At 44.0% G+C, this 22,881-nt stretch overlaps 1 protein-coding gene across 10 annotated transcripts in view; it reads right to left on the bottom strand.

The window, feature by feature from the left end:
- CELF4 (CUGBP Elav-like family member 4) overlaps positions 1-22,881 on the bottom strand; it is a 674,752-nt gene that overhangs the window by 67,452 nt on the left and 584,419 nt on the right. For 9 of the 10 annotated variants that reach the window (XM_026039579.1, XM_026039573.1, XM_026039620.1 and 6 more), the window contains exons 6-7: positions 13,497-13,640; positions 3,715-3,862 (exon numbers count right to left, since the gene is read on the bottom strand). In XM_026039579.1, coding sequence (XP_025895364.1) covers positions 3,715-3,862; positions 13,497-13,640 — 292 coding nt within the window. The remainder of the gene's footprint in view (positions 1-3,714; positions 3,863-13,496; positions 13,641-22,881) is intronic. The other variant, XM_026039603.1, reaches the window with a different exon arrangement.

The raw sequence follows: 22,881 nt of genomic DNA, 5'->3' as shown, positions 1-22,881 counted from the left end.
GGTGCATGCCAGTTGCAGATTACATCCTCAGGTTGAGATATCTTGTTCCAGCTCTACCAGATGCGGATTTGCAGCATGGAGGGAGAGAGGAAGGCAGAAGAGGAAGAAGRAAGATCAAATTAACTTTCATTATTATCCCCACCTGTCCATTTAGCACTAAGTTGCATAGTATGTATAATCATATGAGGAGACTGCCACCTTCAAATGGTGCAGACCCACTTTTGTCCCATTATACCAATAATGGGAGAAATGCAAAACTTGCACTGAACTTTCACAAACATCAAATTAATATCCCTGCAATCACAGACAACTGTGGAAGCCAAATGCGAATCTTGATGGGGAACTTCCAAAATGCCACTAGACAGCATAAAGTTATCAAAGAATGATTAAGGTTGGAAGGGACCTTTGGAGATCATCTAGTCCAACCTCCATGCACAAGCAGTGACAGCAACAGCAAATTGCACAGAGTCGCATTGAGGCTGGTTTGGAATATCTCCAGAGAAGACTTCACAACCTCTYTGGGCAATCTACTCCAGTGCTCAGTCACCCTCACAGTCAAAGGGTTTTTCCTCAAATTCAGGTGAAACTTCCAGTACTTCAGTTTGTGGTCGTTGCCTCTCATGCTATGGCTGGCCACCACTGAAGGTGATCTGGCCCCCTCTTCTTGACATCTTCCCTTAAAGTATTTAAACACATGGATAAGATCTTCTCTTCGCCTTCTCTTCTTTAGGCTAAACAGATCCAGCTCTCTCAGCCACACAGGACAGATATTCAAGTTTCTCAATCATCTTTGTAATTCTACACGAGACTCCACATCCCTTTTGTACTGGGGAGCCCAGAACTGGACATAATACTCCAGATGTGGCCTCACCAGGGCTGGGCAGAGGGGGAGGATCTCCTCTTTTGATCTGCTGGCAACACCTGCTGTTCCTAATTCACTCCAGATATCAGTGGCCTTCTTGGCCACAAGGACACATTGCTGGCTCACAATCACCTTGTCCACCAGGATGCCCAGGTCCTTCTCTGCAGAGCTGCTCTCCAGAAGGTCAACCCTCAGCATGTACTGGTGCATAGGGTTATTCCTCCTTAGGTGCAGACCTCTCAACTTGTTTGAACTTCATGAGGTTCCTCTCCAACCTGCTCTCCAGCCTGTCAAGGTTCCTGTGAATGGCTGCACAACCCTCTTTTATCAGCCACGCCTATCAGTTTTGTGTCATCATCAAACTTGCCTTCATCCAGTTCACTAATGAATAAATTGAATTGAATATTGTCTGGAATTATCCTCTGTGACTATCTGCTGGCCTCCTTTGCATGCAGGCAAGCCAAAAGGCTACCTTAAACTAAACATCTAACTCATAGATGATTAAAGATAAAGTGATTTGAATCCTGTTTCYAGTCTGGTAGTTGTGTCTGGATCCAACATTCCTGAAGTTCCCATGTCCTGGGAATTCATCAGCATGAACTCATGGTCATGCCCTAAAGACCTACTCTCTTGGAGGTGGGAARTAGAGAAAACCAGCTGGATTAGAAATGCAGGTTTTGCCTCCTAGAACTTGCTTTGTAGACTCAAAGGGAGKTGAGGACACAAGAAGCTTGAAGATACCAGCACAAAGGCACTATGCTCAGCCAGCGCTTTCAGTGCCTCCAGGACTTCTGGGTTACCGGCATCCTTTTTCTAGCACAATTTTCCTTCTGCTTCGAAAAGATCAAAACAATTTTTTTTTCCAAATCTCCAAGTTCTTTTTCTAATGCCTTTTTTTCAGAGAACTTTGAAATGTTTCATTTTCATTCCAAGCGAGAACAAAGATATACTTCAATGACTGGAAATCCTGCTATGAAACAGAATGATCATTTTCCATTTGGCTTTCTGAATGCTAACAAAAGCCAGCAGGAGAATTCATGTAAAACTTCAAATATCTTCTGGTTACTCATGAATTGCTGCTAGTATTGTAGTCTTGCCTGCTCAGACATATGTGAAACACTTTTTATGCATCTTATCTCAAGCTTTTTGAGTGTTGCAGTAATACACAGACTCATTTCAAAGTCTAAACATTTCACCCAAGGAAAAAAAAAAACTGTGAATGGACATTTCAACAAGCCATTACAGAGATCTGTCACAAAGGAAGCTATCCATCCATAGGTGCATAGGTTCCATGACTGAAAATACATTGTAGGACGAGTGCAAGATCTGCTGCCCTGGGAGTTTGTGGAGTCTCCTTCTCTGGAGGTCTTCCAAACCCACCTGGATGCCGCCCTGTGCCACACGATCTAGGTGTCCCTGCTTGAGCAGGGGATTGGACTAGATGATATCTAGGGGTCTCTTTCAACCTCACCATTCTGTGATTCAGTGAAATAGGTTAAGGGGTCATTTAATCCAACATTTTATTTTCAGTAATGACCAGTCATGGGTGCTCTGAAAAACATGTGAAGACCACGAGACTTCCCTGCCCATACTCTGACAATGAGAGTTGGTCTCTGAAGGGCATGGGACACCTCAGAGGAGATGCGTAACTTGCACAGAAGAAGAGCTGAGCTGCTTTTCATGTGCTGCATATCTTGGCAGATACACAATTTGGTTGATGCATTGATATTTACACACCTATGTCAGAGAACTCATTCATTCTCAAGAATTATCTATATGCAAAACAGGTTATGTTCTTTTGTGGTGAGGCCATCACAAACCACAGCCTGGATTCAAGCTTTTCAGGCCCTGAGAGCATTTGAATTCCAGGCATTCTTTGTTTGACATTCTCTCTGCTCCCACCAACACAAATCTAGCTAATGCAAATATGATAATCTTTCCAGCAGAGGGTTTATAGGGTGCACATATAATTAAGCCACTTTTCTATTTGGATTTGCAGTAGCTCCATCAACTTGTTGTTTATATATTTAATGTTGTGTAAACATACATTTTGAAATGTATGGTGTAAGATTTTTGAATCAAGTGCTTTTCCCTGGCTATCCATAAGCTTCTAGGGAACAAGATATGGTGTTCTTTCTTTCTTCCTTTCTTTCCTTCCTTCCTTTGTATCTTCCTTTCATTTAWTTTTTTTTTCTCCATTGTTCTCTAGTATAATCAAAGGGAAAAATAGTTTTCAGGTCCCATAGGCACTGACACTCTTTCCAATTACAGGTTGCAAAGAGGTGCAACCCTCTGTGTGAATAGGGGTATCTTCTGTGGCTGACAGAGGTTAGCAGAGTTTGATGCTTTAGGAATGGTCCTAAGTCTCCACTGCTGAGGTGCCATATCCTCTTCCCATGCAGTGTCTCTCAGCCACAAGGTATCTTTCCTTGTTACTCTATGAACAGGTACTTTCCTGCTCGGGCACAACTTGCTTCTCCTGTCCTTTATTCCAACCCTTTCATGAGCTGGTCCTTCCTACAGGTTCACACAAGGGCATTGCTATCCCAAGCCAAACACAGTTCCATCCTAGTGCAGCTCACTAGGGATAATGGGTGAGTGGTGGAGCTCCTATCAGTTAGAAACTTGCAAGCAATGGAAGTCCAGGCTCTGGGTGAGGTGGGGATAGAGCTGGCCACAGATGTGGAGCCAATGTCCAACAATGTCCCAGCTCATCCCGCCAGCGGAGATGCCAGACTGGGCCCGCTCACGTGGCCACAGAGCCAGCAGCCCCAGGGCTTGACACGCTGAGAGCTCCTTGTTGGGTGCATCCTGAGCCTCCCCACACCCTGCATCCCGGCATGGGGCCTTACCTGAGGTTGGTGTCATGGGGGCGGCCGCCAGGCCGTTCATGTTCAGAGCCGCCATCTGCTGCATCTGGGCTGCGGCAAAGGCTGCCATGGGGTTCAGGTAGCCACCCTGCGCCACTGACGCCATGATCGCGGCCTGCTGCTGCATCAGCTGGAACAAAGAGAGCAGGGAAAAAATATCACGCGGTCACCAGCAGGGCCGCCCCGCGGGACATCCCTCCGCTTTGAAGAGGTCACCCTGCCATGCCTGTTGTTCCCCTGACCTTCCCTCTCTCCATGGGAGTAGGGCTGAGGTCCTGATCTAAGGCAAATGCCAGGTTTTCTTATGCCCTTGGGAGGCCTTCCACGGGCCTTCAGCAAAACCAGGACCAAAGCTGGCAGGGTCCAACRTAACCCAAGCCCAGCACCTATCTCCAGCACAACCAAGCAGAGGGACTATCTGAAGAGCTAGACAAGAGAAGGGGGAAAAGCTCTTTATTTTTTATCTGGAATGATTTTCTCAACCTTGGCATGTTTTCCAGAAGGACATCCAAGTGATACCTTTCCCCTGCTTTGCTCTGTCTGAAAAAACAGAGGTTAGGAATCAGGTTACTGTTTTCAGACATTTTTGGGTAAGGATTTCAGAGCAGAAAGGTGTCAAATGGTTTTGTACACTAGAAACGTTTCTTACATTGAAACCAGACTTTGTTATCATTATTTTACACTCTGAACCTAGCATAAAGGTAGTCCAGTTAATGTGCRCACAAAGGCTGCAGTGAGGTTTTAAAATGTTCCTAGTGTGAAGAAGGACTTGGATTGAGAGCTGGTGCTTGTTCCCCCTTCCCTGCATGTGTGAGCTAGGTGAGGTGCATTAGGAGGAGGCACTGAAGGCTTAGAAAAAGCTTGTCAAAAACAGGAAGAGCAAAGAGAAATTTCACTCTGTTCATCCCCCAGTCCCTGGCAGAGTTTGACTTAAGGATAATGGCAGAGAAGGAAACAATTGGTTCTTACAGTCATTTTAGACATGACTCATGGCTTTGCTCTCTCCAGAACAGCCAGTGTCTTTATTTTGTGCATTCTGTGATTTCACTGCCTCTCCCATCAGGAAATAACCACCTGATGCTGTTATTTCAGCACACGGGACATACTACTCATCATTAAACAGACTCTAGAGTCCTTGCAAGGACTAGTTTCTTCCGTGCTGGTCAGTTTAATATTGAAATATTAGCCATTMCTAAACATATATACTAAAACAAAAYAAAAAACCCCAAACCTTGAAATTGCCACACTCATTCAATTACTGACAATTTCCTCATCACCATCTAGGTACATGGAAAAGCAAAGTGTGCTTTGCTATTGACCTGCTCTAAAACCTTGAGCAATTTTAGCAACTTGCCTTGGCTTCCCCAGCAACAAAATGAGGCAGAGGAAACCTGCCTCCCTCATAGGAGTCCCTTCAGATCTGTGCATGAAAAGTCCTATACTGGAGTTGAGTAGTTTTATTTTCTGTAACCTAATGCAGATTGGTGGCAAGGTGGTGGCTCCCCCTTTGATTGTTAATTACCCTTTTTTATTATACCCTGCATAAGACACTTTCACATTTTAATTAGTGATATCCTGTTCTTTGTAATTACTGMTGGAGTGATTAGACAATCCTTTCTATTATAGCACAATGCTGATTCCCCTTTAAGGAGTACATGTGTTTCTAGGCATCACTGGAGTTTATTCTCCAGAAGAGGCACTGCGCAGGTGATTTTATTAAGTATGCCAATGAGGGAAAGGGAATTTGTCCATCTTTAACATGGGACTGACTCCAGCGCTCTGCATTTACCGACCCATATCTCACTTCCTGTGCTGGGTATTTCACTTCAAGAAAGGTGAGGATATAAGTCAATGGCTGGTTGCGTAAATGATGACTGTTTTCAGTACCTATGGGTTCTGCCTAGTATAGCTGATTCTCATCTGGCTTTTGCTGACTTTTCTCTATTTTTCCAAAGTTAACCAGAGCTGCATGTTGAAGCCCAATCCCAAAACTTGGAATAATTAACATACATCTGGTTACATGTGGTCAGCTTGCTCAGCAGATAACAGCCTACTCTTCATATCAGACACTTTCCTTAGAGCTTCTAGGCCATTTTGGCATTACTCACTGTCAGATTCAGTTAACTAAACACGGACAGGGCTTTATATAACCTGTTATGGTTGATGTGATACAGGCAGTGGAGTCTAAACCAAGATACATATTTCCCCCTCGTTTATCAAATTGCCTTTGGGCAGATGAACTGCAGCTTTGTTTTTGCCTACTGACTGCATGTGGAGCCCAAGGTGATCACTTCAGCTGCAGATACCAACTCAGTCAGATGAAATCCTTCCCATACCTTGCTTGGCCTTGAGTAGGTATTTTTGGACCTTAGTTCCCAATCATTTTAAAGAAAAGTACGAATCCTACTTTGGCTTGTATTTCACTTGTACTGCAAAAAGAAACAGGCCCAAGATGGGCTCTATCTATAAACCTGGCTGAGATAACGTGTTGCCACCGGTAGTACAAATGATTGTACTGCTCCAAAGACAATCTCCATTTTGCACTCAACAGAGCTAAGCAATCACTTGTGACATTATTTACGGCTTATGCAGCTTCTTTTCCTGCCTGTGAATGTATGTAAGCTGTTCAGAGTTAACTCCACAGTGGAAGGATTGTCTAATCCTGGTTTGCTAAGTAACCTGAATGTTTGGCTTCTTTCACATTCACAGGGTTTACAAACTTGCAAGAAGAAGCAAGTTTGGAGCATTTGCCTTGGCAATATGCATGCCATTTCTTGCAGTTTAAGGTTATTTAAGCATTTTTGTTACATATCGTCAGGGAGAAAGAAGAAGGCATTTTCTCTCTCCTTATGAAAACAAGAAAACTATCCCTAATCCACTGATTGCTGTCTAAAGCCTGGTGGGTTTCAGTGAAACATTTGTTCAAAAATGCTCATAATCCCACAGAAAGTGAAGTAGGAGCTTGAGAAGCAAAAAACAAAAACAAACAAACAAACAAAAAAGAATCTATCATAATGCTAAGGTAGTAAAACCAAAGTAATAATTAAGCTCCTAACCAATGATTTGGGAAGCTAGGTTTGCTTGCTTCTTGCTTGCAGGATGTGGCACCCTCATTTCTGTTATGCTCAGCATCTTGGGGATACTTGAGCTGCTCCGGAGAGCTCAAGAGCAGGCAGAGCAACAGTCCTCTCACCCTTCTGCAGTCCTGTTTCTCATTCATGCCTTGGAGACTGCAGCCTTTCTCTCCCTCATTTGCGGGGCAAACATGTTGATGGTTTGCGCTCTGCTCAGAGGTTAGAGTTAAGGGGGAAGAGGAGGAAGGGCCTTCTCTGCTCAGTGACTGAAGGTCGTAACATGGCCACGTACAACCACATCATGGGTGAGAAAACCAGAATTCGGTCACCTTGAAAGAAGCGAACACGACAGACCTACATCATTTCCCCCAGTGTGGCTCCAGGGAGATTTATGAAAGAAGGGCAAGTCCTGCAAGGGTCACTGGTCTCCCTTATAAAACCTCCAGGGCATTCCCAAGTGTACTCAAGTAAAAGTCACCCCACAGTCCCAAGCTCCCCTCCGAAGACAAATGTCCCATCCCGTCTCCTTTCATTCTGAAAGAGGCCCCAGTGTATGATCCCAGTTAATAAAGCTGTAGAAAGCGAGGCAGTGACCCCACCAGAGGCAAATCAATAGCAGCAGGACTCCTGGGTATTGTGTGCTTTAAAATATGCCATTTGAAATGCAGATTTTCCCTGCCTGGGCTGGGGCCTCAGAGCACTAATCAGAAAGGCATCAGCCTTATTATCTCAGACTGTTCCAAGGGGATGGAGAGGAGCTTTTCCCTTCCTCATTTTTCTCCTTTGACTTCTGTTACTTCCTTGGCATGATCTTTGCTTCATCATTTAGATTTTTTTCCTACTTGATCTTATAGATCCATTCCCTCTTTTCTCTAACTCTGCTATTTATTGCTCAAATATCTACCATCTGCAAACACCAAGAGATGCTACCAAGTCCATGAGTGCCCATGCACAGCACCTCTAGTGCTACAATCCTGCAATCCCCATCACAAGACTTAGAAATTAATGGGCAGCTTGCTCACTSTCCACTGGGTGGGTGATCTAAGGCACAGGAAGGGGTGGTGGGTGAGGAATGGCCCACAGCGAAGAGTGGAAGACAAATCTCATCCACCTTCTGCTGCCTCAAGTTGCAGTGGCTAAATTTCAGTCAGTCTGGAGGTCCAATCTGTCATCAACCTGTGAGGTCCTCTCTCCTGTTGCAGCATGGGAGATTAAGACACGCAGAGACAAAAAACTGGGCAGGATGCAGTCTTGCAGCACGGCTACAGAAGAGTAAGGGCTGAAGGCTGCAGGTCCCTCCTTGCACTGCTTCTGCACCAGGACACATGCGTGCCAGGTACTGCCGAGACCCAGCTCTGGAACAGCCCTGGCAGAGTGTTAACCGAGCGGTGCCTAAATGCACGGCTGGCCACCCATCGTCCTCCCCAGCTGGCTCCCTGCACGGCTGCTGTCAGTCCAGCGTTGGCTTGAGGACACAGAGGGGACATGGGGACAAGGGTGGCATCAGGGAGCTGCGAGATTCCAGTGTCCTGCAACCGCACGCGGCCAAGGGAAATACTACCCTGATCCTTGGTGTGTACTGAGATGAAATGAGCTACTCAAGGCCAAGAACGCTTGCTAGAAATAGGACAAGGTTGCCCCAGTCACCCTTCCTCAGCCTCCCAAAGATACTCATGTGAAACCAAAGAAGGGGAACAGGAGAGGGAAGGATTATTTTTAATGGGCTTATTTTGAAATAGCATGATCATTGTCCTTGGTGGAAGCTTACTSTGAACGATCTGACGACCTTCTCTTTTTTTTTCCCCCACTGTTATTTTCTGTCACTGTCTCTGACACTTTGTTGACTTTTTATATTCATTCAGTAATAATAATAAAGTAATAAGAGCATCTTATGCTTCCTAACTCTAATGCTCTATACAAACACTTAACTAATTAATCCTCATGGTATCCTAGTGATAGAAAGAGGTGAGTAACACAATCAATCAGGCAATAAAAGGACTCATATTTTGTAAAATCACAGAATTGATACATTCATACCTACTTTACCCAAATGGCCTTTGAGAAATAAAAACAAAAAACCTCAAGTTTTCAAACAGATAAAAGATATTCTGAAAAAATACAGATGGGTCCTTCATACATTTTAAAATGTCTTCTTAGAAACTGAAATTTCTACTTTGAAAATATAATTTAAATTTAATTAAGACAAAAAAATAGATGTGCAGCACATGGTTTCATGTGCCTTAGCATCTTTTTGCAAACTGATATACAATTGTTTGGATTTCAAATTTCTTGAAAATTCTGAAAGAAAACAAAATCTGAAAGAAAACCCAACCCAGATCTATGCGTTCAGTGTTTCTGAATCAGCAATGTGTTAATCATAAATAGACTATTTGCCCTACTACAAAGTATTGTGGCTTCAAAATACCTTCCTCTTCAGAAGGAGTCAGAAAAACACATCTAAGCAACCGTTACTATATCAACTGGTAATTAGTATCAAATGCTGTCTCATTTTGGTCATTTAAATATAAGAACAATTATATATATTATATAGCTGCTAAGAAGTAAATTTTCCCTGCATTCATATGGATTCATAGGAAATTCATTCATTCATAGGAAAAACATCCTTCCAAAATATTTTCACAGCATGTACTGAATAAATATTGGAAGAAAAGATTCTTCCCTTCAGCACCATCTCAGACCATTTAAAAGAAAAATCCTTTCATCTCCACGGGAGCTGGGGCAGAGAGGTGGAGGGGGCAGCCCAGCGTTTGTGCTCAACACTGTAGAGTCACTGCAGCTCTGACACCCCAAGGTGACCACTTCTGATGACTACTGAGATCTGTGCAGCGCTAGATGTGCACAGACTATTCCTGTCCGCAGTTCAGGAGCTGCAGCCATTTGCACAAGTCTTTCTTTCAGTGCTAGGGGAGCTGGGATTTACTGAAGGGGAAGGACTTGCTCGAGGCCGAAGAGCAAATGTTACAGTTGCCCATGCTGCCCTGTCCCCATCTGTCCGCTCTTACTCACTAAATCTATGCTTGTCCCCTGCTGCAGAAATGCAATCAGACCCATGACTGGAATTTGGCCAGGAGACCGTGGCTAACACTCCCACCCCATTTTTTATGCAAACTTGATTTATGACTTTGATCTTATTTTAAATAATTTAAAAATTAAATAATTTATACAATATCTGTCACTTTCCAAGGATCCTTCCTTTGTTCTTGCTTTGCTCTTCTGCATTTTTCCATCTTCCCAACCCTTTCTGGTCTGCACACATTTTCTTTTCTGCATTGGAGGGCAGCTGTGACATGAGACAGCTGCTAGGTACCTGCATTTCCTTAAGAAGAGGACTGTAGGAGCTTTTGACACCACAGCTTTTTTTTGTTTGTTTGGGATAGGATTTTACTATCACTATTAGTAGTCTGATTTGAGTTTTCTTGCTTGCTATTTTGGGCTTGTCACCCCATTGCTTATCAAGGCCAAACAAATCATTCAGCTACTAACATCTGCCTCTTCCTCCACAGATTGGGTTCAAACCTCAAGCTACCTTTAACGGAGCCTGTGGAAACAGCTCCTGAGACCCAGCAAACCTGGATGGACACTGACCTGATTGCAAAACCAGCTGCTGCCCTAGCTTAGCGTGAACAGTAGCTTAGTGTGAACTAAAATAAACAATTGCCTCATAATAGGAGAAGCTAAATGAGTGTGAGAAGTTATTGTTGAAAACAAACTGAAGCGAAAGAATCCTCTCTTTAGGGGATTCTGTAGTGAGCTCAAAATGAACTTGTCTTGGATTTTTTTATGCAAAGGAGGTGAGTGAGATCTCACATGACTTTCTGTATCACTGAGCCTCGGGCAAGTGCTTCCTTGTTTGTTTGCAGGGGCACATGAGGAGGGGAGGCAAAAAACAGGTGCAGAGCAGAACACACTTTACCTCCTGATATTTTTGCCTCCGTGGCCATATGGTTGCTTAACCCGAGGACTAGTTGTTTAGCCTATGCGAGGCCATCGCGGCTGTCAAGGTTAAGGTTGGTTAAGCCGAGGTAGTGAGCAGCAAACCGAGGCATTGCCACTTGCTGAACTGCAGAGGAAGCAACTTACAGGGGAACTGGGACTTATATTGGTCCTGGTAGCAACACTAATGACTGCTGGTCAAACACCAATGTGCTGAGACCCTCCCAGGCTCTCCCTAGTGGTGCTGCTTTCATGTAGCTGAAGGGACGTGAGTGACAAGCCTGCAGCTGACCTCTTGAGCAGCTTCCCCACATGGGTTTCTGATGCACGGGCCACCTTGATGTGTGAAAACCTCGTTGTGGGTAACTACCTCAGCCCCAGTGATGTGCGTGTGTGCTGGTACTGCCCCTCTGGGGAGATTCATCATGCACCCGCTGCCYGGGGGGCTGTGACAGCCCCTCCATGGGGACAGACCCTAGAAACTCCTCATTAACTAGCTCTTGTGGGGCTGCTTGGGGATTCTTCTATAGAGATATTACTCAAGCTTGAACTGCAATGGGAGAGCTGGGAGGACAGCTGAGTRCAAACCAGAGGGCCCAGGATCTCATACCAGTCCTGGCCTCACTGCTAAGCACCAAGAGAGTTCTTAAATTTTTGTGGACAGCTGGTCTGTGCATAAAACACCAAGGAAGGCTGCACAAGAGACACATCCCTAAAGGAGACTGGGAAACAGTCTTGGTCATCATCTTCATTTTCAAGTGGAGAAATGAGGTCGGGGTCGAATGATTCGCCCAACGTAACACGAGTTGCTGATGGCAGTGGCCTCAGCGGTCAGCGCTGTCCTGCTCTTGCATTTTCACCATTTTATCTTCCCTCCTCTTGACCTGCCTTAGCTCTCAAACTTCAGCTGCAAGTTTGGGCTGAATAAAAATGCCCCTCCTATTCCTCCATCCTCTATCGATCCCGCCCTCTCCTGCTGCCATTCCCGAGGTGCCAATCACCCCTGGTATCTACGAGCTGGCAGTCGAGGTGTATTAATCGGGACCGAGGGAATGTGGCACAGCCTCAGCACTGCCCTCCTCTCCTTTTGTGCGAGACGCTGAGATGAAGCAGATAGGGAGAGACACAGATAGTGAGGCTGATTGAGAGACAGGATCTGAGCAAGCTCTGGGTGCACAGGCGCCACACGGAAATGTGATCCCATCATTTTGACAGCTCTGAAGTCCCCAGGGTAATTGGTGTCACCAGCTTGTCATATCCAATGGGTCAAGATCTAAAACTTATTCTTTCCCCCTTATTAGCATATTCACCAGGGATTAAAAAAAAGGAAGATGGATCCAATTCTGCCTTCACAGAAATCTTTAGGAAAAATATTCACTGGATTCAAGGGGAGCAGAAGCAGACCCAAGAACTGTTTTTGCTTTCTCCAGATATAGATACTCATTCAAGCATCTATCTCAAAATGGCCAGTATTATTTTGGGAGAAAATAATGAAGAGAACTTTTGTGGTTAAAAGGGCAGAATTTATCCTCCCTTATATCAGTATAAACCAAGGCTAACTCCTTTATCGTGGCAATTAGAAGAAGTAATTGAGATTAAAAATAATGTAACCAAGAGGAGCATTTGTCCAGAGCATCAGGACAGCCATCTTTACCACCTCTCCACCTGCCTAAGAGATGCCTGTAGCAGAATGCTACAGCTGCCTCTTCTGCCTGACAAGCTCCGCAGCTGCTCCTCTCCAGCTGCCCATGGGTTGTCCTCCTGTTCAGTCCCCTGGTACACAGGGCACAGATGTTGCCGTCCCTGCCAGGCCGCTGGCCACTGGCCTGCGCTCGGTTATGTCTCGTTTACCCTTGATGATGCTGCAGTTTTCCCCGGTCAGGAGGGCAGTAAAACACAACTAAGCTGTGAAGGAGAGAGTTCTGTTGTGGGAGGAAAGGAGCAGGGGCTTCGCCCTCATTGACAGSGAATAAAGAAGAACAGAGCAAAATAGAAAGAAAAAGTAGAATTTGTCTGATGGGCAGAGTTTAAAAAAAGCCCAGAATAGCACCAGGGAGTGCAGCTAGGACAATTTCTGGAGCTCCTACAGAGCATCCTTGGGACTCCCCAAGGCCCATACAAAGGGCTGATGGGATTGTATCAGCAGTTTACTTATGCAGATGATTTTTGGTGAAGGATAGTTTTGCGGAGCCATGACTTTGTGATGCATGTGTGTGCCTAAAAGTGCTCGTCTCAGTGACCACACCAAAGGTATCCACAGCCATGTCTGTGRAAGTGTGAGTCTGACCAAATACAGCAGGGAGCCATCACTCCCACTCAGTGCAATCTTGGTGGCTTGGTCACTGAGGAAGAAAAGAAGGCTGGGTGCCTGCACAAGGGCTGGGGGGCACTGACACAGAACTACAGGGAACTGAATTCAGMATCAAATGTTTTGCAAAACTTTGAAGGCTAGTGGTGTCTGGATTGAACAGCAATGAAAATGTCCTGCATGGATACACACTCAGTCATAGTTTGGTTACTACTAGAGGCACCTACTGCATTTCTCTCTGGAAGATGCCTCGGTTCACATCAGAAAGAATGGCTCAGTTTCCTCCCAAAGTGGAACTGATTTAAAGAAGGAATCACTGGATCCTCCTCTGCTTTGGTCAGTTGTTCCTCTGCTCAGGTGTGCTTCTGTGCTGTTCTAGGTGCTACCCCGTCCCCACAAACACACAAAGAGTTTTTGTCTATACTTACTGCCTGTGCATAGGCGCCATATGCTCCAAACTGGATGGCCATGGGGTTGAACATGCCCATCTGTCCTGCCATTTGCTGCATGCGTCTCATTGTACGCTCCTTGTCTGTATCTGCAAACTTCACCACCAGGCTCGAAGAGGCTCCCTGTAGATCAGGAAACAAAAGGAGAGATACAAGGCATTAGACAGGCATATGTTGATTCATGCAATCTACACACCTGACACAGATTTGCTAGTGCAGGATCCAGCTAGAACTGCTTTTCCTAAACAACTTCTCAGGCTTTTATGCTGGACATTTGCAAGAAGCTGAGAGCATGAGAAAGGAATGAATGGATGCCTCAGGGTGAATGAAGGGGGTCATCAGACTAGTTCTTCGTTTTCTCCAAAAATCAAACTTCCAGAGTGTCATTAACATGCTCTTTGCAAAAGAAGTCACTTCATTCTTTCAATCTACAGAAACCCAATTAGCKGTTATCAAAGGACAAAAGATCTGGTCTAGGTGCACCAATATGTGCATGCCAGATCCTCTGCACCAGGTCACCCTTCCACACAGCAGTGGGAAGTTATCCTCTTATGCTGTTACCCTCAGTAACACGGACCAGACYAGGAAGCAGGATTCAGTATGCTGTGCAAGGCATATGTTTCAACACCAATTAGTTTCTTCACAGTACAGTTAAATTAGGTGAGCAAAAGCAAYACCTCTTGGACTTGAGTTTTATCTTCAAATATAGGAGGAAATAGAAAAGCAACTGCAAAAGTAGCTTCTTTCATAGCTTCCATATTTAATGCTAGTAGGTTCTATATTTAATGCTACAGTTTTTAAGGAAAGTTACACAATGCTGGGGTTCCATCTCTAATCAACACTGGTACAGATCCACAGGTATCACAGCTGGGTGCAGGAGTCTGAAAAATGAAGACCTTTTGGAAATGAAAGAAATCTCTCTCCTCCCCAAGATGAGATGAAAAGTCAGAGACTGCAGTTCTTAACTTTCTGATAGGAGGTGAAGAAGGGAAGAAACAGATCTGCTTAGGAAGACATTGACATTTTTTGGCGGGCTCCAAGGATTTCCCAGCTTCATGGGCTGCTTGCTTCCCTGCAGCATGGCTTCCCCAGGGAATGAGGGGCGYGCGGGAGGGGGATGAGGCAGCAGGGAGATGGTTGCCTGGGGAGCTGGGCTGCTGCTGAGCCTGGGGATGTGGGCAGGGGAGCTGTCAGGAGACTGGCAAAGAGGAGCCGAAATCACCGCATTCCCACGGGACGCTGCCCTTTGGATACGTGGGTACCCGCGGATGAAAAACCAGGCGGCTGGGCAACTGCCAGCTCAGCCTCCAGTGGTGGCAGTGGAGGAACACGGGTTTTGTGCCAGAGGAGCTGGGGTGTCGTGCAGCCCCTGTTTTTCCAGCACAGGTGGGAATTTCTGGGATTGCACAGGGGGAGTGTAATTAACTTGCTTACACACACACCTATGTGCCTGCAATGGGGGAAAAAGAGTCTCAGTGAAAGCAGAGTTGCTCTGCTACGAGTTTGGAATAATGTAGTAAACCACAACAATAGATATAGCCATATATAAGTCCAAGCTATGCATATTCAATAGCTTCTCCAGATCCTCAGTTATGAATAAAGAATTGAGGAATTAACTTGCTTAAAAAAACAATCTAAGGCCACACAAAGAGCAATGTTCCCCTGGATTAGTGGCATGTTCTGGGAGGAAGAGATTTTCATTGCCAAGGAATCTTTCTTTTTGACCTGTTACTCTCTCTCTAATAAATCTATATCCCACTTGAACAATGTGGTGAAGAACAAGGGTTTGAAACAAATGATTTAGAAAAACAAAGGGAGAGAGGGATGGATGCCTCATTCAATGGTGGACAGCAGCCTCCAGAAGTTATTATGAGAGCGAAAGAGAAAGCAGGGGGGATAAAAGGGAAAAATAACAATAAAAAKCAACCAAATTCCTCTGCATTTCTGCTCAAGGCTAGGCAACTTTCCTTTTTTTTTTTCCTTTCTTTTTTTAAATCATCACATGATGTAGTTATTGATCCTTCCCCGAATCACACTCTTAATTGCAGCTCATCGACAAATGAATATTTTAATGCATACATTTCCTGCTAATTATCACCTGGACCAGTCCTTAATTAGATTTCAACACTCATTTAATTAACCCTGATCCAAGAGACTGTTTGGTAACCTGGATGTAATGATTTAAACCTATTTGCAGCTGTACTGGAAGGAGGCACTTGGCCACAGCWGACTAGGTGGCTTAAAGCTGCTGTTGTAGCCTAGAGAGTGCAGTATGGTGGGCAGAATAGAGCCTGGAGGACTGCGAAGCAGAATACACTGAATAAGCACTCATCTCTCCAAGTGAGTTTTGAAGGTGTAACCTGCACTGGTTAGCAGGACAGCGACGTGTAAATAAGTTGCTGTCTTCTTCCTAACCCTTTTCTGTCTCTGCCTATTTGCCCTGGAAGTCTTGGGGTCAGAGATCTGCCTTGGGCACTGGCTGATGCTTTGCATTTTTGAAAAACAAGCTATTACTGTAAATGGCACTATGAAAACATGGGTAGCCTCCATATGAAGTTCCTGCCCTTGGAATGTTCTTCCCTCCTGATGTGAGTCATAGTGACTGCACAGCAGCTGTTTGACCCCATGGAATCTGAGCCTGCCTCTTATGAGATATTTTTCTGGGTTGCCTGTCACAGCAGGACTTTGGGCCTCTTTGAACATCATTTCATATACACAGGGCATAAAGGCCATTGGCAAATCAAAGCAAGTTAGAGCATGCACAATGAAGAAAGAGGAGGAAAAGGAGCTTTTTTGTTTGTTTCTTAAAGAGTGCTTGGGGAAGAGACATATGTGTAAGCAGCCAATATGTAGCCAGTAGAGGTGCTGCACTGGTTGTGAATATGAAGGTTAACTTTGGGGTGGAAATGGTTCCCTGCATCTAGTCCTTTCACGTGGCCTGAAGGAAATTGGGCCATAGAATCTACCAGATCCCTCCATTCAGACGTCTTAGWGGTGGAGCCAAACAATGCTGCTTACCTACATTAACTGTGAGATTACTCCAATGGTTTTCACTAATCTATCAGACAACATTAGAAAGACCATGGAATGGGACAGACGGGATAAAAACCCCTGATGCCTTCATCTAGGCTACTTCTTGCTTTCCTCAAGCAATTAAATCATGGTGTTAATCAGCCTTTGTCTGCTGATAAAGGCAATGGACCTGATCTATTCTGTCATTTATTAGTAATACTCAAGCCCCTCCTTGTTATCACTGGCTGTTGGATTGGACCACATAATTCCCCAACGCCCAAGAATGGTTAAGTCATTTATGGTTGCAATGCATTTGGAGATGTGTGTGTAAATTCTCCATTTTACCAAGTGAAAGACTTATTTATTTCTCTGTCTTGCAGATTCACAGCCAAAAGAGGCTGTTACAAAACTCAACATTGCTACTTGCGCTTTTGCAATAGGCTACTTGGAAACAGCATTTATCTCCTTTCCCATCATATCAACCTCCTTTTTCAAGTACTTTGATATGTTCTGATGAAAAGAATAATATAAAGGCTAAGTATTATTATGCTTTCCCCATTTTCTCTTGGGCCAGCAGGTCTGTTTAATATGACTCTCTTGCTTCCCATCCCTTTCCTGGGAGTGGTAATGAATTGTTCCCCTTAGTCAGCAGAGTTAGATGTTTGCTAGGCTGCCGGGGTGAGGAAAAAGATGGAGGAAAAATCACCCTGTGCCACACTCACTTTGTAATCCCTAATCAGAGTCCTCTGTGGGAAAAACTAATTTCCCAGCCTGTCTTGACATGTGAAATAAAGTCATTCTTGAAAAGGGAGCTTGACAGGTTGCTTGTGAAATTTCATATTCAACTAAAAATAAAATATCCATCCATTGATATTTCATTTAAAGGTAAAGGAAAACAAATCTTTTGCCTGGTTGTCGGGACTGTTTTCCGTTAGATACRGCCTTCTAAATGGACTGTATACACAAATTGGAGCAGCAGCTTTAAAGAAGACCAAATAATACTGCACAGCATCAAGGAAATGTGCTACTGTCTGGAACAATATTCATAGGAAAAGTTTTGAGAAATTGTTTCCATGCTGAATATATGCATGAATTTACTTATTCTGTCAGCCCCATAAGTCACTTCTGACTTTGTAGGTGACCCAGCTTTACGGATGCTTAGACATCCTTCTTGAAGAGTTAGTAAACTTTGCCCTAATTCATCAATGTTCTTAAGCTCATGTTTAAGCTTAATGAATGTCCTATTCAAGGTAGGTATATATTTAAGTTCTTTCTGCAAGGGGAAATATAGGTGGACTTCTAATTGTTGGTCTACTTGAAATGGAGCTAAGCTGCCTAAGATGCCTAAATGAATAGGTCCTACTGGATATTTCCCATTTGGAAATCAAACTATTTGTGTAAGTGTTGCCATGTGAAGAGGGTTGTTCTTGTTTGAAATTGTGGCCATGGCACCTTCTCTGCAAACTGCAAAGCAGAACCAAGCGAGTTGCTGATTTTCAGCAAGTGTGCAGGGCAGTATTTCTAAACAATGATCCTTGATGTTAGGCACTGAAAGTCAAAGGAGGATTTCTTTGTTTTCATCTGTGTCAGACGAGGGCATTTTTGAAAACAGAGCCAGATTTTGTTGGAAAAGTGTGTGTATCTTTCCTGAGGAGAGGGCTGCTGAATTATCCTGTGGGGGCATGACCCCAACTTGGGATTTTAGACAAGTGAAAAAGAAGCTACTATCCAATTAAAACTGTAGAGCAGAGGGAATTTTACCTAGGTAGAAATGTAATTACCCATGCTGGAAGATGGCCAGAAGACCAGGACTAACATCCCTCCCCTCTTGTGAAATATGTTATGTTTTTCTGCACTCAAGGCTTCAATTTCATGTCTCATCTGAAAGATGAGTAGGATGGCAGTCACAAGGAGGGATTTCTACTGCACAGTCCTGAGAGCTGGCTTAGACACACTTGAGACGAGAGTGACAGAGACAGAGCTGTGGAAGGAAGCATTCATCCAAGCTTGGAGTGACAGACCTTTTGGTAACAGTTCTCCCTTGGTAGAGGGGATTCTTCATGCAATGTCTAAGCAGAGAGCGCTGCTGCAGGTACTTCCCTTTGCAGGTCTCCAGAGCTGTAATTTATTTGGAGCAAAAGCTTGATTTAGGTTTTACTTGCCCATACACTACTTAGCAGGTGTCTCTCTGAGCTAAAGTTATTGCTTTCCGCAGGGCAACAGAATCATTGACTCCAGGTGACACTGTACCCAATTCTAATTAAAAAGAACTCGATATATAGCTCAGGTATTAGTATCTCCCTCAAATCAAAGCCAGAAATCCAAACAACCTAAACTTCACAGTCAAGTTCCTCTAGCAGGTCTGTGTATTTTAGCTTAGTCTATGGGTAAGAAAAGTCCTCACAGAATCATTTGCTTTTCTTAATGCATAAAGTGTAGTAAKTGTTTTTATTTCAGTAGGTTGAAAGGTCTTTCCTACTGTTGGAAACCTTAAAAGAAATAAGTAATATTTTTTCCATGAAAAACTTAAAATCCAGAATTCAAAATAAATAAAATGTTGTACATTTATTTCTTGCACTAAGAGTAACAGATTCTGAGGGCAATATGTATTTCTGGTTTACTAAAAACACACTTTCCTTGAAAAATCCTCTTGCAGTGACAAAGGCTGAATGGTTGAATCTTTTAAAAATTATCACTACTGTTGAGAAAATATTTGGTAGGTGTAGAACAGACCTTACTGATGGCTGGTATCAGAGAGATCACTGCTCAGAAGGGATAGTATTTCTCCTCTGATCTAAAGAGGCAAGGCTGAAAATAGGAGAAGTGTAATAACCACAGAGCCATAAAGCAAATTGTCTATTGTCACAGCAGGACAAAATCACAACCAGGTATAGAGCCCCTGACACTTCAGGACTCACATGAAGTCTGCTATCCCTTGGCAGGTGCGGATGAAGACATAAACAGTCTAAGGTGACTTGGAAAGAAGCTGTAGGTGGGAAAGGGCTAAAAAACTGGGAAAAAAAATTCTGATGTGCACATGGCATGGTCAGAAGAACACTGCAACATCACTGAATTGCAAATGCGTAGTATATTATACATTCATGCCATATGATATTATATCATTCTCATGCCATATCACTTTGGATTACCACAGTTGTAAAGCACGTTGCCAGACTGGGAGAGTAAGTACTTGTAATTTTGCAGCATATTTAAAGTGAAGATGAATCATTAATTCTCAATCGCTAATTAAAACTGAATCATTAATTAGAAATGAAAGTCTTCTTACAGGAAGGTATTGGCCCTGTTTTAGGATGGTGACAAAGAAGCATGAAGTGCTGGTGGTCACCTGAAGCTAYGAGATGATTAAAGTCAGCCTAGCTCTGTTGGTTTCAATGGAACAAGAAGGTGATTTATGCCGAAGAATCCAGCCTCGCTGGCTTCCGCTTCAGCGAGACTGAAATGCATCCTTGCTGCTGGGTGAGATTTGGCAGCTACTATTCACTTTGAGTATCATACAGACCTTTAGGATGGGAAATGAAGCAGGTTCCTCTACCTGCCTGTACTTGCCAGAAGTAATTAGAGGCAAAGCCACCGGTGTCTGATGGAATGCTTCACAACTGTGGATTTGTGTGTACTTTTGATTTATGATCTCATTTGAAAGTTATTGTTTCAATCCAAACATATCTTTGCCCTGTAAAAAATTAATTTTGATCTTTGAATAACCCATTTGGGTAATACCTACTGAATCATTTAACAGTGATTGTACTTCGGAAAAGGGTAGCAGTCTGCCCATTAATAAGGTATTTTTGCCTTGCTTACAAGAATCTGTTCTAGACTGTACACCTGAGTAGGGCTGGGAAGGAGTGGACTAAAGCAAGTAGAGAACTCATTTACTTTAACAAGTAGAAGCATCTATAGTGATTTAATGTTGATTCACAGGCCACTTAAGTCAAAGCAAAAGTCCCACTTATTTAAATGAGGTTTGTAGCAGACGAGAGAACAAGAAGCAGGGTAAGAAAGAAAACCCCCAAAACTAAGCAGAGTGATAAAGTGCTAACACTGACATCTTAATTCCTCCCCTGCCATCCCCAATGGGATGAGCAGTGAGGGACTCAATGTTGCCCAACGGAATTTCCTCCAGAAGGCTAGAAAATACCCCCGTGGACCAGGGAATGTTTTACATCTCCAAGACTGGTTTATAGATGACTCCGATCTCCCAGAAAGGTCAGAGCTTGTGAATTATTTTAGCCTCACTAGCTCCTAATTTCATGCGGACGAGACAGGTGTTGAGCCCAGTAAGCCTCGCAGGGGCTGCTGTTAGTGCTGGGATTAGGACAGCGCCTGGCCGCGGCACTGCCGCTCTCACACCTTCGCTCCCGCTTCCCCTGCCTGCCTCCGTGGATGCTGATTTAGTTTCCAACTCCCCTTGGACCCGTAAAGGGACATTACGGTGCCAATTAGCTCCTTCTGTCTACAGAGATGCCGTGTGGCTCGCAAGCGGTTATCACTCTTAGCCCATTTGGAGGGAATGAATTTGGTGGCACAAAATGGTACAAATGGCACAAAAGGGAAGAAGGAGAGAGAAAGCGCAGGGAAGGCAGCAGGTGAAGCCTGTCACATCCCACAGGCTTCTTAGTTGTCCTGCCAGATGCCTGCCCGGCTACCGAGATGTGACTAGAGAAGAAAAGCAGCTCTGCTGAGTACCCCGGCCCCAAAAGGCCATCTTCTGCGCCGCTATGATTCATACCCCCGTCAGGCAGCTGGGCTGCCTGGCTTTCTATTCTGGGACCTAGAAACATGTGATTTATTAGTTCATTTATGGAACAAGGGAGAAAGGAGGGAACATGGTCCTATGATTTTTATTTCATATTGCAGGAATTAAGGGAAACTATGATAATTTGGGCATGGCTGGCCCAAAATCACGGGGGCAGCAGTGAGGTGGGAAAGTCCATGAACCTCAGTCTGTTTCTGGCCAGAAGCCASTACCTGGAGGACCAGTAAGCCTGAGCTATCAAGACCCGTTGGATCTTGATGGAAGAAGTGCCTGCAAATTAATGTCCAGATATTATATATCTGTTGCTTCCTTCATCCCAAAGGACAATGGGTCACATTATATATGGTGGGTAGGTGACATATTCAGAAAMAAAAAAAGTCATTCCTTACAGAAGGAAGAGCTGGGTGTGCTGCTGGTGAGTTATGAACAGTTTCTTAAAATGCTATTATTTTTTAATAGGAAGAATGGGTGTGTTGCACCTGGCCTTGAGTTAAGCAAGGTAGCCTGCTACACAAACACATTGCATGAAGTATGTTTTGTTTACAGAGCTGTACATCAACAGCAATGAGGAAAAAATGTCTCAGCCAGCATCTCTACTTTGTTTCACCAGCTCCTCTAACATCAACTGCATTAGGCCTCARCTTTCTGCGTGGGAAGACTGACTCACGTTGCCAATTCTGGACTGCCACAGACTTTGTGACCTTTGGCAAGTAACTTTAGGGTAGTTTCAGCTGCAAGGCATAGAGGGCACTTAGATGCTGTGCTCTCATTGACTTTTGCTGGGAATTACCTTTGAAAATCTCTTTATCTTCCTGAGTTCATGTAAAAAATAGCTAATGACTTTTCCATTTTCTATTTAACCTGACAGCCTGAGGGGGTCAGTGACTCCCTATCTGTGTGTTGGCTGGCAAAAAGGGGTTTTATTAACTGAAGACTTGAGGACCTGATGAAATGTAAATGAGAGTAAATTTTGTTGGGTTAATTGATACTCTGAATCACAATCTATTTAATTGTYACCTGTTTATGGGATTGTCAAAGGTTTGGTTTATGTTACCCGGATATGTTGAAGACACTACTGGGAACTGAGGGACTAGACTGATGACTTCAAGATTGGCCTTCTTAAGACCAGCTTTCCAGATTTAGCTAAATATTAAGACTTAAATATTTACGTATCTACTGGTTCTCTACTGRAACTAGGAACAAGTACTGCTATGACTTTGGCTGAACTAGCTACACAGGCTTCTTAACTGTGAGACCTGTTCACCCCCTAGCACTCCCTAGCACTCTATTCTCTCTCCTTGCTTCCTTTGCTTAACACCTATGTCCTATCTCTTAAAGGAGGGCTCAGTTGCCCTAATTGCAGTCATGTGTGTGCCAGACAGTTTTTGGTGTCTGTTCTAAACTATTACCTACTTAAGAGGCCTGACTGTCCCTCTGAAAGGGGAAAACTTGATGTCTTCTAATCAAGTGTAAGAGAAGATGACAAGTTAGAGAGGACCTCTAAGTTTCATACTTGGAGCTAAGCTTTGAGATAATCCAACCAGGTAAGCTCTGGCCTTAGATAGTAAGCTACCAAGT

Source organism: Nothoprocta perdicaria, unplaced genomic scaffold (assembly GCF_003342845.1).
Source record: "Nothoprocta perdicaria isolate Ctin4 unplaced genomic scaffold, notPer1 scaffold_10, whole genome shotgun sequence".
Classification (NCBI taxonomy): domain Eukaryota; kingdom Metazoa; phylum Chordata; class Aves; order Tinamiformes; family Tinamidae; genus Nothoprocta; species Nothoprocta perdicaria.
This window is presented reverse-complemented; position numbering and strand designations above follow the sequence as displayed.